Raw genomic sequence first — 12,008 nt, 5'->3', positions numbered from 1 at the left:
CTTGGACGACCATGGTCTGACATTATTACCGGGGGAGGGGGAGGGGCTCGAGAGCTACATGCTACCTCAGGCGGCTTCTAGCCGGTAGAAGCATCATGGATGTTCCAGCCGACGAAACGGGCGTGCCATTGCAAACGCTATCTCCATCACCAAGAAAGCCTCTGTCACGAGCCATGGAGGGGGCTGTTGTGTACATACGTGGTAGGTGACCTAATCACGGGACAACAAATGTGTCGATGTGGCATCGCCGTCAGGACAGGTATTGGCTCTAAACACCCACTGGCACACAGCCTTGCTTTTTGGTTTGCAAGTTGCGGCATTGTCATGCATATCCTCTCCACACTCGCCCATCAATATCAAATGAGGGATCGCACTGCCAGGGAAAAGGCCTATTTTGGGTACAGCACCAGCACCACTGCAGCAGAACGTGGTGAAAAAGAGGTCTCCCTCCGTTTGAAATGGTAGTGTAGATGCTATGCCATTTCATACCCGACACCTCCCCGCCATGCCAACGCAACGCTGCGACAACAGCCCCACCGCATCGCATCGACAGACTCCACTGTGTAGATTCTCTTAATCAGTTATTATCACAATGTGGCGGTCAAGTGACTGCATCATTAGTTTTTCCAGAGGGGAGCTGATTGTAGGAATTAGCTTGGGAGGCCCGTGGGCGAGCAGGTGAGCTGTTGGCTTGATGTGAGGTGAGCTGTGTGAAGAAGCTTGGGTCAATTCTGGACCTGACAAAGAGCACAACAAAATGAGGGGAAGGCGATGGCGATCGATTGGGAACTGGAAACCTGGACCTGAAGTGATTTGCCATCTGCCCCGCGACCAGCTCTCTCCCACCACCCCTCCCCCCTCATCGCGCCGGGCTTTTTGAATTTCGAGAAGTTCAAGAGAAGCAATTCTGGGTCGGGGGACACACTATCGAAAGAGGCCAAATTTCCGCCAGCCGGCACTGTGCATTCCCAGGTCATTTAATGGGACGTGGCTTCAACGGACGCGTTAACACCTGCGGTCCCAAATGATAGGGCGTGCCGCCTGAGAGCAGTGCCAATCGTTAGGAGACAGAACTTGGCGTGTTACTTGGACGTGACTTGACAGCTCTCCCCATGCCCCGCGGGCCCCTTTTGTGTCGAGCTGTTGTCGTGTCTGTAAAGCGGGAAAGCTGGAAAGCTGGGAACCAACCCCCACCTGGGCCGACGGCCGAGTACCTCGTCGTGACCTTCGGCGACAAGTGTCCCTCGGCGGCCAGGTGGCATTCTAGTGTGCGGCGGCATCATGAGAGCTCTTACGGACACCGGATGAGGATCCGGAGGGGCTCACCGCTTTCTCGGAGGGCGGTATCGACGGTGGACGGTCTGCATTTTGCGTGATGCTCATTAGGGAAAAGTATCGCTGCGGTTGTGGATTCCCTGAATGATTCCCAACCCCTCGAGAGACTGTGTGGGCCGCCAGGAGTTGCTCGTTCCCGGGCCCAACTGGGAGCGCGAGCCGCTAAGCCTATCCGGGACAAAGCAAAATTATCCACCCTGCTGCTTCACAGGCGAACGAGTTCACTGGGACGGTCTGGGACAGCACCCCCACCTGCATTGGCAGTTTCCCTCCCCCCCTCCACCACCTCCGCAATCCATTTTTCCCCTCTCGCATCCCTCTCTTTCCTCCTCCCGTCATCAACCTTTCTCGACAACCCCTCCTACTTTTCATCCCCTCGACTCCCCCCCCCCCCAAAAAGAGGCCCGCCACTTCGTCGCGCCCACTGCACATAATAAACACCACAACTGTCCTCGCACACTGCAGCGGGTTGACCGTTCTCGACTTTCAATCGGCGGATGCCCTTTTAATCACCCCAAATACCGACCTTCATTCCATGACCATACCACAAATGAGCAGCTACACGATTCAAAGTCCAGAAGACACACTTTAAATCCCACGGGAGCGAGAGCGCGCGCGAAAGCGAAGCGAGGAATCTGGAAGGAAGCTAGGCAAAGCGATCTCAACTATCGTTCTGTGACCGTTGTCATTGTCGCCGTCGTCGTCGTCGTCGTCGTCGAGTCCAGCACTGCATCACACCGACCGCCGAGTCATCTTTACCAGAAACAAAGATACTCGACCTCGACAAGCTGCATCCTGCCACAGATACACCATACAAGATGCCAGGCGCGAGCGTGGCAGTCATGCCATCAACGGCCACATCTACGCCGGCCTCCCGGAAGACGTCAATCGCGCCAGAAAGAAAGTACAAATGCCAGTTCTGCAACCGAGCTTTTAGCAGAAGCGAGCACAGAAGCAGACATGAACGATCACGTATGTTGTCCTCTCTCTCCCATCTCCATCCCTCCATCCCCCACCCTTGATTCGCATCGTTATCATGACCACCAACAACACAGCCAAGCTGACCACCTCACAGACACCAAGGAGCGGCCGTTCAAGTGCCAAAAGTGTCGCAGTACCTTTGTCAGACGTGATCTTCTCCTCAGACATGACCGTACCGTGCACGCTAAAGATGGCGGTGTTCCTCTTCACAGTGATGGAAAACGTCGCGGCGGTCCCAAGGCGGCCAGAACTGTCAGCGGCTCTTCCAAGTCGGCGCTTGCGATTGACACGTCAGCTCTGAGTGAGCAGATTGAAGCTAGTAGCGATGGTATTTTTGATGTGGAAACTGCTGCGATGCTTGTTGCTGATATTCAACATAAAGCTCGCGCAGCTGCTCGAGCCAACAGCGAATTCGGTGCCAGCCCAAGCAGCATGACCTTCCCCTCGAACGGGTCGACGATGTTGGAACCAACCTACACCAACGCTCCTCTCACTCTGCACCAGTGGGATGGCTTTGTCCCGCAGGACCCCAAGGCGCACTCGATCACTTCAAACGGATCGATGTCGTTTGATGCCCAGAATCCCAACCAGCTCCTCGGCGGCCAGCACGGCAATGGGTTGGCGCCGAATATGCAGGCCATGATCAACTCTCTGCCTCCTTCTGCCGCGGGCACCCCTGCCCCCCAGTCACCGTTTGTGCAGCAGCGCGCCGACAGCCCTGCCGATGGCGCTCAGTCGTCCACCTTCAAGGCGCCCATGATCAACAGTGACGAGGAGAGAAACGTGATTCTGGACAACATTCGTGGCAATGACAGCGAGCACGCTATCCCTGAAGGCTTCCGGGTCCCCAGCCTGTCGTCCCTGAACCGCTACCTGGCCACCTACTTTGGCCTGTTCCACCACCACCTGCCTTTCTTGCACCCCGCTTCGTTCGAGCCCACCCAGGTTTCGCCTGCGCTTCTCTTGGCTGTTCTTTCCATCGGTGCTCTTTATGCCTTTGACCAAGAACAGGCTTACGTGCTCCACATTGGCTCCAAGGTGCTGGTCAACCAGTTCCTCCAGAACAAGGAGAACTTCAGCTCCCGAAAGTGCCCATTGTGGACCATGCAGAGTTCGTTGCTCAACATGATCTTTGCTAGCTGGAGTGGTGACGCCAAGGGTCTCGAGTGGGCCTGCTCCATCAAGGGTCTTCTTGCCAACATGGTCGCCGGGAATCGTTACGAGTTGAAGCTTCGTCAGGAGGCTCGTGGTGGTCGCCCGCCGACCCGTGCTGAGTGGGTTGAGGATGAAGGATGCCGCCGTACCTACTATGCCGTCTACATCTTCTTCGGCCTCCTCACTCTTACGTACAATCACACTCCGGCCATCAGCTTCAACGAGTTTGAGGATCTTCAGCTGCCATCCACCGAGGCTCTCTGGAATCTCAAGGTATCGGAGGATGCCTGGCAAGACCACCTCCGAGCTTCTCCCAGCGTCACCATCATGAAGGCCCACGCCGATCTGTTCCAAGGAGAGGCGCTCAAGTACAGTGCTTTTGCCACTCGTGTCATGATAAACGCGCTCTTCCTCGAAGTCTGGTACCACAAACGCAGCCCCGAGGCCCTGCAGGATGTTCTCACGGAGTACAAGCTTAGGATTGCTTTAGAGACTTGGGAGAAATCTTTGGACCTCTGCGAGCCTGAGACTGTCGCCGTGCCCCTCAGTGCGCCTCACAAGGGCCACCCGCTTATCTTCAACGCCAAGGCCATGTTCCGCAATGCTCGCGCTCGTCTCGAGGTGGACCTTAAGGGAGTCCAGGAAGCTCTGCGGTACCACGAATCGTACGAAGTCGCCGCCGCCATGGCCAACGCTCGGGACCGCGTCAAGCGCTCCAGCGAAATGATCAAGGTCATTCAAGAGTGCTACGACTGCATCGAGACTGCGGTGCGTCAGGGCGTTCGCTGGGTTGCCAGAACGTCGCCAACAAACTGGAGCATCGAGCACCCTCTTTGCGGCATGGATCTGATCATCATCCTCAGCTTGTGGCTGTATCGTCTGGAACATGACGAGGAGCAAGCTACTGAGGAAGAGCTGGTCATGTACAACAAGATCCGTGAGCTTCTCGGCAAGGATCTTGATGACCGCTATGTACCGCAGCTGAGCTCGCTGGTGGCCCGTCTCTGGGGTTCCATGCTCGACGAGGTGGTTGTTTGGGGGTATGTATTCTCTTGACGAAAAACTTGTCGACAGATGTGCTAACGTGTTTCTGCAGAATTACTCGCCTCATGGGTGAATCCTTCCGCCTCCACTCTCAAGCTCTCGTCGGCTACGTCGACGATATTGCTGCCTCGTCGAATGTTTCGACACCGTCCATGACCTCTCAGGGCGCGGACGAGGACAGCGTGTACTAAGACCACGACGTCCTGACGACATTTTTCTGCTTTGTCTTTTCTTCCTTTTTCTCGCTCTACTCAGTAATAGGCGGTGGGGTTTCCGGGCATATACCTCTTTGTCGGTTTTTCGCAATGGTCCTTTTTTCTTCTTCTTTTTTTTCCTTGCATCTCCTTTACACAACAAACATCGCTGGGTATGGGACTCGGCGCGGCGGGGTTGGGTGTTTTTCTACTTGTCATCCTTCGGGTTGCTGCTGCATTTCGCGTCTGCATCGTCATGGTCTAAGCAATATGGGTGGGCAGGGTACGGTTTCGCACATTGGTCCAGTGGGAGGGCCATCGGTCCCGCAAACCTAATATCTGTCACTGTTGGCTGGTCCATGTGGAGGGAATTTGTCTTCTCCGTGTTTCATTAACACCTTTTACCACTTTTAATCTGCCTTCACTGCGGTTGATTTTAGTCGTTTTCTTTTATTACTGTTCAGTTAGTTTAGTCGTTTTTCGTTTTCTTTTTCTTTTCCTTTCTTTTTCCGTTCTGCGTTTCGGATACCTTGTTCGATATATCGTTTCTTTTTTTTTTCTCCCAAGTTTTTCTCGCTATCTAATGTCTGTTTCCTAGCTAGTCTTTTCCTTGACATTTTTGTCCCATCTGTTTTTACTCCCTGTACTAGATATGTACGGACGAAAGGAGGGAGGGATATAAGGACGGGCGGCGGCAAGGTGATGGGAGAGGGAATTCGCAAGAGGGAACGGGAGGCATAGGAAGGAGGGAAGGGAAGGGAGGAAAGGCGGATGGGCTTTGAACTTAATCTTGGGTTTTGCGTTGCGGTTGTTTCTTTTCCTTGAGCGTTGATTTTCTGTCTTTTTGCTTGGGGAAGCTCTCCATTAGTGGCACAGAATGCCTACTGAACAAGGGCTGGGCGGGTGGTGGTTATTTCTCGGGACAAGAATGAAAAGAATTCATCAATTTGAAAGGCCTTTTTTTTCACTCTACTCTACTCTACTTTATTTTCAATTTTTTTTCCTCGCGTGTTTTGTCAGGTATCCTTGCCTTCTTTTGTGATGAGGGTTTCTTTTTCTTCAAGTGTCCATATGATGTCAATAGGAAAAAGTAGATATTCATCACTCTGTCAACCACTACTCCCTTGAAGTGAGACATGTCCCCTTTGTATTTATTGGAGCTTTGGTCTGAGCGTTCATGGTGTGACGAGGGGGTTATAGGGAACACAGCTCTCCTTTCAGCCCCCGAGTTTGTGTGACTATCATGGCTCTCGCCTGAACCGGAGAAGTCAAAGTGGCGAGGGATAAGGGGATGTGACTTGGCATGGATGGCATTGATATCATCAGCTGCGAGTATCCGTGTTTTCGCTCCGGTGGTTGATATGAACCTACTGGGGGGTGGAAAGAGCTGACGGGTGCTGACGGGTACCTGCCTTGGTTTTTGGGAGAGTTGGGAGTACAGGAAGGTGCCATCACGGGTCAGAATTTTCTATGGGGATAACGAGGGGAGGTGCGTGGGGGTCTGCTCTTGCTTTGTAGGGAACCGTTCCTGCCTGGGTGTGTTATTGTTTGGGTCCTTGCAGCTCCGTGTGTTCTTTGGCTGCCAAACAGTCTGAGGTTGCTCAAGCACGAGATCCTGTCGAGGGGTGCTGCTGCGTTGTCTTGTTTCACTCCCAAGTTTCTTTCCTTGCTTGGTTCTCGGTTTTGTCGGCCCAACTTTCTATTGGGTTGTGGTCTTGCTTGTCCTGGGATTTGAGATCTATCAGATTGAGATTTCGACTTTCTTGTCTGAGCTGGATGGTGCGGTGGGGAGATATCTACACGCCCTTGGTTCAGCTTTCTGTCACCCAGGGTAGGGATCACGCGCCGCCCGCCGCCGCCGACAACCACGACAACAACGACAACAACAACGACAACAACAACGACAACAACGACGACAACAACGACGACAACAACAGGCCAACGATTGATGAGTGAGGCCAGGACGCCGGCATCGAGAGTCATATCCGAAGGAGATACGCACCTACTGGTAGGATAGTGCTTGTCTGGGGTGGATTGGATAAGCGACGGCATCCACAACGCCTATAGACAGGAGAGCAATAGCCAAAGGGGGAATAGGAAGAGGGAACAAACCACGACAGCAACGAAGATGGCCTTTCTCGCAGGGGTCCTCCCTCTCCTACTAGCAACCGCAACCATCCTCACCATTCCCCTCTCATCAACGTTATCACTTCTAATTCTCACCCCCCTAGCCCTAGCAGACTGCGAATGCGGCTACCTCTCCACCATAGGCGAGCTCCTCCCCAACTCCCACGCCCCTTCTCATCAACAACACCATGCCCTCTTTACCGACCTCATCGAGTCCGACTTCACAAAATTAGTCCCCGAGGGCGAGGGAGAAGCCACCATAGCAGCCAACACGGACTGGGTTCGTCAAGAATTCAACCTGAGCGATCAAAGGGCAAGGGGAAAATACGGAGAGATGTTTGCCGTGGAGAATGTGGACGCTGCCGGGAAAGAGGAGGAGGATAAAGGGCTGAAGTTGGTGGTGAGGGCGAGTGTGGTAGAGGATATGGTGCCTGTGGCAGAGATTGATACGAGGAGGTTGGACATGTACTGGGGCACGTTTAGGGCTTCGATGAAAATGACGAAGGAGAGGGGGACTTGTTCGGCCTTTTTTTGGGTAAGAAAACATTGAGAAGCATGGGATGAAATTGTGGACTGACCAACATGATGATGTAGTATTTCAACGACACGCAAGAAATCGACATGGAGTTTTTGTCCAAGGACTTTGACAAGAGCAACGATAGCTATCCGGTTAATCTGGTTTTGCAGTCGAGGGAGGCGGTGTTGAATGGGTATGATTCTGCGGCGACGTCGAACTTTGTCAAGGCTTATTTACCGTTTGATCCGACGGAAGGGTTTCATGAGTATAGGATTGATTATTTACCTGGGAGGGTGTATTTTTATGTGGATGGGGGGTTGTTAGGGAAGATTGAGGGGGAGGCGGTGCCGAGCTCGGCGGGGCATTTGATTTTGCAGCATTGGAGTAATGGGAATGGGTTGTGGAGTGGGGGGCCGCCGGGGAGGGATGCTGGGTTTGTGGTGAGATATGTCAAGGCGTATTTTAATAGTTCGAGGGAGGAGAGGCAGAGGGATTGGGAGAATAGGTGTAGGTATCCTGGTGCGGAGGGGGCGGTTTGTATGGTGCCGGATGTGTTGCCCACTAATGGGACGGCGGGGGAGTGGTTTTTTATGGAGAGGGGGAACATGACTAATAATCAGACTGTCTGGAGGAGTGAAGGGGGGAGGGGGGAGGGGAGGAAAAGGCTGTCGGGGTGGGTAGTGTTGGGAGTGGTGGTTTGGTTTATGCTTTAGGGAAGGGAATCGGGAGCGCCAAGACTGTGGGACTGATGTGAGAGATATGGGAGGGGGTTTAATATGATGGGATGAGAAGGATAGAGATGATAAGGGGGGTGGGATAATGTGTAAAGACTTTATGGATGGAGAATAACTTGAAGTATCTTGGCTAGTAGGGGGGTTGTTAGGTGCTGAAGTTTTGCTGCTGAATAGGATGTATGTTTGAAGATATGGTTCGTTAGACGCCCTGAAAGCTAGTGACTGTTTCTCTTATGAGCTGGAGTGATCAACCGGCGTTGAAGGTTATGGGGTCTGTGGACTATCAGTGGGAACGTTGCATATGCTGTGTTACGATCATTACCTATTTGTGATGACTTGGATGGCCATCTCCGTCGTTCACGCTAAAATACTTCCCAATGGGATAACCATATCTCAAACCAATCCGGTGTAATGCGGTTCTTATTCGCTGAACGTTTTGGTGTCTAGCCTTTGTTGCTGAGTTGCATTCTACATCCTCCTCTGGGTTCAATTCGGCCCCCTTCTTTTGACTTCTTGTTTCATTCGCCTATTTCTCTGGGGTCCGTTGCCTTACCTTGCTGGATTGATAGTTTCCACTGCTTCTTGAGCTTCGGGTGTGTCTTTCTCTCCCGAGATCTTACACCTTCTGAGCCTCTCTGTCCACAGGGGACCGAGACATGAGAATAATCGGCTGAACATCTCCTTCTTTCACGCTAAAATATTTCCCAAAACGCTCTGCATCACATGTCGATAGCGAGGGCAATGCGTGACATATGTCAATGACCCGATTTGTCGTGTCTTTGGGCTGGGACCTGACATTCTTTCACGCTAAAATTTCCCGCAAAAAGATTCCTGCCCTTGTTCTAGTGAACATGTACCTGAAGTTTTGTGGGTCGGCGACTGCACCACTTTTCATTCACCCTCGTGATTGTGCCTCAAGTAGAAAACCAAAGAAGATTGAACTCGTCCACTCCCCTTCAGATTTACACCGACCCGCCTGCTTGCTCCCGCGGCTCCTCCGTCACCTCCTCCACCCTCCCCTGCCCTCCCTGCTGAACCCCCTCCCTCCTCCCCCTCTCAAACTCCCTCAAAGTCCCCGCCAACTCCCTCATCCCCCCCCCCTCCCCAGCCTGACTAGCATCCACCACATCCTTCGGCAACTTATGCGCCGAAAACGCCGGGCTCGAGAAGTTATACGCGGCCGGATCATCCTTCTCCACCAACCTCAACTCCGGCCTATCCTCCTCCTCACCTTCCTCATCACCATCACTTTCACTCTCCACCTCACTCCCATCCTGCTCCTGCGTCGACATCGGCCCCCCAATAACCGGCCTTTTAACATTAATCTCAAGCAACTCATCCCACCCAAAAAGAATAGTATCCGTCCTTGGAGCCCAGGGGTTAATATCAATCAGCCTGGCCCTCCCTAAGCGATTGACCTCATCATCGTAGGACGCCTCAGGGATATAAACATCAAACGAAAAGTCCGCCTCCGGAAACGTAAACTTCAACCTTTTTGTAAACAACTCCCTGATTCGAGACACAATATGCGGCCGCAGACTCCTCAAAAAGGGGTAGTAGTTCGGGTCGCGCTGCGTGATAGCCACCAGGTTTCTGTCCTTGACAAAACACCTGAATTCCAACGACGGCAAAATGTTGAAGTAACTCCTCAGAACCAAGACGGGTTGAAATAGTGGTGACGACTGGGAGGTGGTAGTAGGGGCGCAGTCGTCGAAGGCGTGGTCGAGGTCGTGCGAGATGAAAGAGGAGGACTTGAGGAGGATGTAAATGTCGTTGGCCGAGGTGCACTTTATTGTGTTGGGGTGCCGGGAGATCCAAGTGGCATCTCGTGGGGAGGACCAGTTGAGCTTGGGGGCAACGGAGCCGCCGAGTTGGGCGATGGTGCTCTCGATTTTCTCGTGGAGTTCGGGGAAGCGTTGGTTTGGGGGGAGGCGGGCGGTGGTGGGTTCGTCATCGTCGTCGTCTTCGGAGCCGGATTCATCGCGGGGGTCGCGGGGGGGTGGTGGGAAGTCGGAGGAGGGGTTGGTTGGTTCCCAGTCGCCGTCTTCGTCTTGCTCCTGGTTGGGATCGGATGAGGGGTCGTCGGCGAGGACTATGCCGTCTTCGTGGATGTAGGAGACGAAGTCGGGGGTGAGGGGGATGATTTCGGAACGGATACAGGATGTGCGATATCTAGGCGCCGTTGTTAATTTCTGGAACCTGGACAGATTTAATGGTGTGGTATGCGAACTTTGGGAACCAGTAATCGTAAGAACAGTGAAGGATGTGTTCCCTGGTGACAGGAGGGAAGATGATTTCGTCATCCTGGTTTGCGACCGGTTGCGCCGGCTTTCCTTCGATGGCGGGCATGACGTTGGTTGTTTAGTAGACCAGCTGTGGGTGGACAGAAGAAAATGGCCTGAAAATGTTTGATGGTTGAAAGGTTGTGGGTTCAATGTTATAGCTTTCGAGTGTCAAATCGAGTCACTCGTTAGAGTCATAGATACATGAGATTCTCCAAATCTGCAAATGCGTCCTCAAAAGATGGGTTGCCCCTCAGTCGCATTTACTTTTCGATGGGACATGGTGGGGTTGAGTCACTGACATGACATCGCCAATTGACAGGGGTGTGCTCAACGCGCCCCGTATCGCGCTAAACGCTGCCGGTTTTCTGCCGGCTGCCAAGATCGCAAAGCTCAGGGTGCTTTCAACGTCAGCTTGAGACTGAAAAGCTCCTTTTCGTCAACCAAACGATGCTCTCGACCATTTTTAATTGAGATACGATACTGAGGAGCTCAGACTCAATTTGGAATTACCCACGACTCACCGGGGACTTTAACCTTTCATAATTCCCAAAAGTATCTTCCTCGAAAGCCTTCACCGCCTTCACAACCACCAAGTCGCGTCTCGAGCCGCATCTCTTTCCCCCTTCTCTCAACCAACAACCTCAACCCAACACAACCCCCACAATGTCCGACAACGTAGGCCTCTCCACTCCCCGCGGCTCAGGCACATCAGGCTACGTCCAGCGCAATCTCGCCCACCCCCACCACCACCAATCCTCCCGCCTCAACCCCTACTCCCGCCCCCCTCCTCCAACTTCCTCCCTCCAAACCCAACGCAAACCCGACCAAGGTCTCCTCGACCACGACCGCAAACGACAGATTGAAGTCAAGGTCTTTGCTCTCCGCGACGAACTTGAAGAAGCAGGGGAATTGACAGAGGAGCAAATCGACGAGAAATGTGACGAGCTAAGAGAAAAACTGAAGAAAGAGGCGGAAAAGGGAGGAGGGACTGGGGTAGGGCCGAGGAGGAATATCAAGAGTTTTCAGGTTCATGAATTGGCAGATGCCAAGATGAAGGAGAGTGAACGGTTGAGGCAGGCGTTGAGAATTAGTAAGGATTATGAAGAGGGGGGGCATTGGAGGAGGCAGGAGGAGAGGAAGAAAGGGGGTATGGGTGAGGGGGTGGTGAGACAGGAGGAGGAGGCTGTGAGAGATAGGGCTCCGCCGAGGGAGAGGGAGAGGAGGAAGGAGAGGGGTGGTGAGAGGGAAAGGGAGGATAGTCAGGAGAGGTACCGGGAGAGAAGCCCGAGTGGAGAGCGGTATAGGGAGCGGAGTGGTAGTCGGGAGAGGTATAGGGAGCGGAGTGGCAGTCGGGAGAGGTATAGGGAGAGGAGTGTTAGCCGGGACAGGTATAGGGAGCGGAGTGTCAGTCAGGAGATACCGAAAGGGCGGGATGGTGGCCGGGATAGGTACAGGGAGCGGAGCATTAGCCGGGACAGGTACCCAGAGAGGAGACGCGGAAGCGATCGGGACGATTATGATGATGAGGACCGTGGGGATAGGCGTTGAGCGGTCGAGAAAATGAAAATTGCTGGCAGATTATGATCGGAGGCGATGTTTTGTCCGGTGCGATTTGGTCTTCAAAGCATGGCGTTTG

The 12,008-nt window shown here is 53.2% G+C and overlaps 4 protein-coding genes across 4 annotated transcripts; 3 read left to right on the top strand and 1 right to left on the bottom strand.

The window, feature by feature from the left end:
• The first annotated feature begins 1,640 nt into the window (after nt 1–1,640).
• QC763_707860 (uncharacterized protein) lies at nt 1,641–5,920 on the top strand. The gene is made up of 3 exons (XM_062915776.1): nt 1,641–2,307; nt 2,411–4,511; nt 4,568–5,920. The coding sequence occupies exons 1-3, from the start codon at nt 2,154–2,156 to the stop codon at nt 4,704–4,706; spliced, it is 2,394 nt and encodes a 797-aa protein (XP_062761774.1). The 5' UTR covers nt 1,641–2,153; the 3' UTR covers nt 4,707–5,920.
• Nucleotides 5,921–6,837: 917 nt separating this feature from the next.
• QC763_707855 (uncharacterized protein) lies at nt 6,838–8,066 on the top strand (the record flags this gene model as incomplete). Its single annotated transcript, XM_062915775.1, has 2 exons — nt 6,838–7,371; nt 7,431–8,066. The coding sequence occupies 2 exons, from the start codon at nt 6,838–6,840 to the stop codon at nt 8,064–8,066; spliced, it is 1,170 nt and encodes a 389-aa protein (XP_062761773.1).
• A 626-nt stretch (nt 8,067–8,692) lies between these two features.
• On the bottom strand, nt 8,693–10,642 carry QC763_707850 (uncharacterized protein). The gene is made up of 2 exons (XM_062915774.1): nt 10,318–10,642; nt 8,693–10,259 (listed from the first exon to the last, which is right to left on the bottom strand). The coding sequence occupies exons 1-2, from the start codon at nt 10,434–10,436 to the stop codon at nt 9,050–9,052; spliced, it is 1,329 nt and encodes a 442-aa protein (XP_062761772.1). The 5' UTR covers nt 10,437–10,642; the 3' UTR covers nt 8,693–9,049.
• Nucleotides 10,643–11,035: 393 nt separating this feature from the next.
• Nucleotides 11,036–11,920, top strand: CWC21 (RNA-splicing factor; the record flags this gene model as incomplete). Its single annotated transcript, XM_062915773.1, has 1 exon — nt 11,036–11,920. One exon carries the CDS (start codon nt 11,036–11,038, stop codon nt 11,918–11,920), a length of 885 nt encoding a protein of 294 aa, XP_062761771.1.
• Between the last annotated feature and the right edge of the window lie 88 nt (nt 11,921–12,008).

This window comes from Podospora pseudopauciseta (genome assembly GCF_035222475.1).
Source record: "Podospora pseudopauciseta strain CBS 411.78 chromosome 7 map unlocalized CBS411.78m_7, whole genome shotgun sequence".
Taxonomy (NCBI): domain Eukaryota; kingdom Fungi; phylum Ascomycota; class Sordariomycetes; order Sordariales; family Podosporaceae; genus Podospora; species Podospora pseudopauciseta.
Note: the sequence above shows the minus strand (reverse complement) of the source record. Positions and strands in the feature narration are given on the sequence as shown.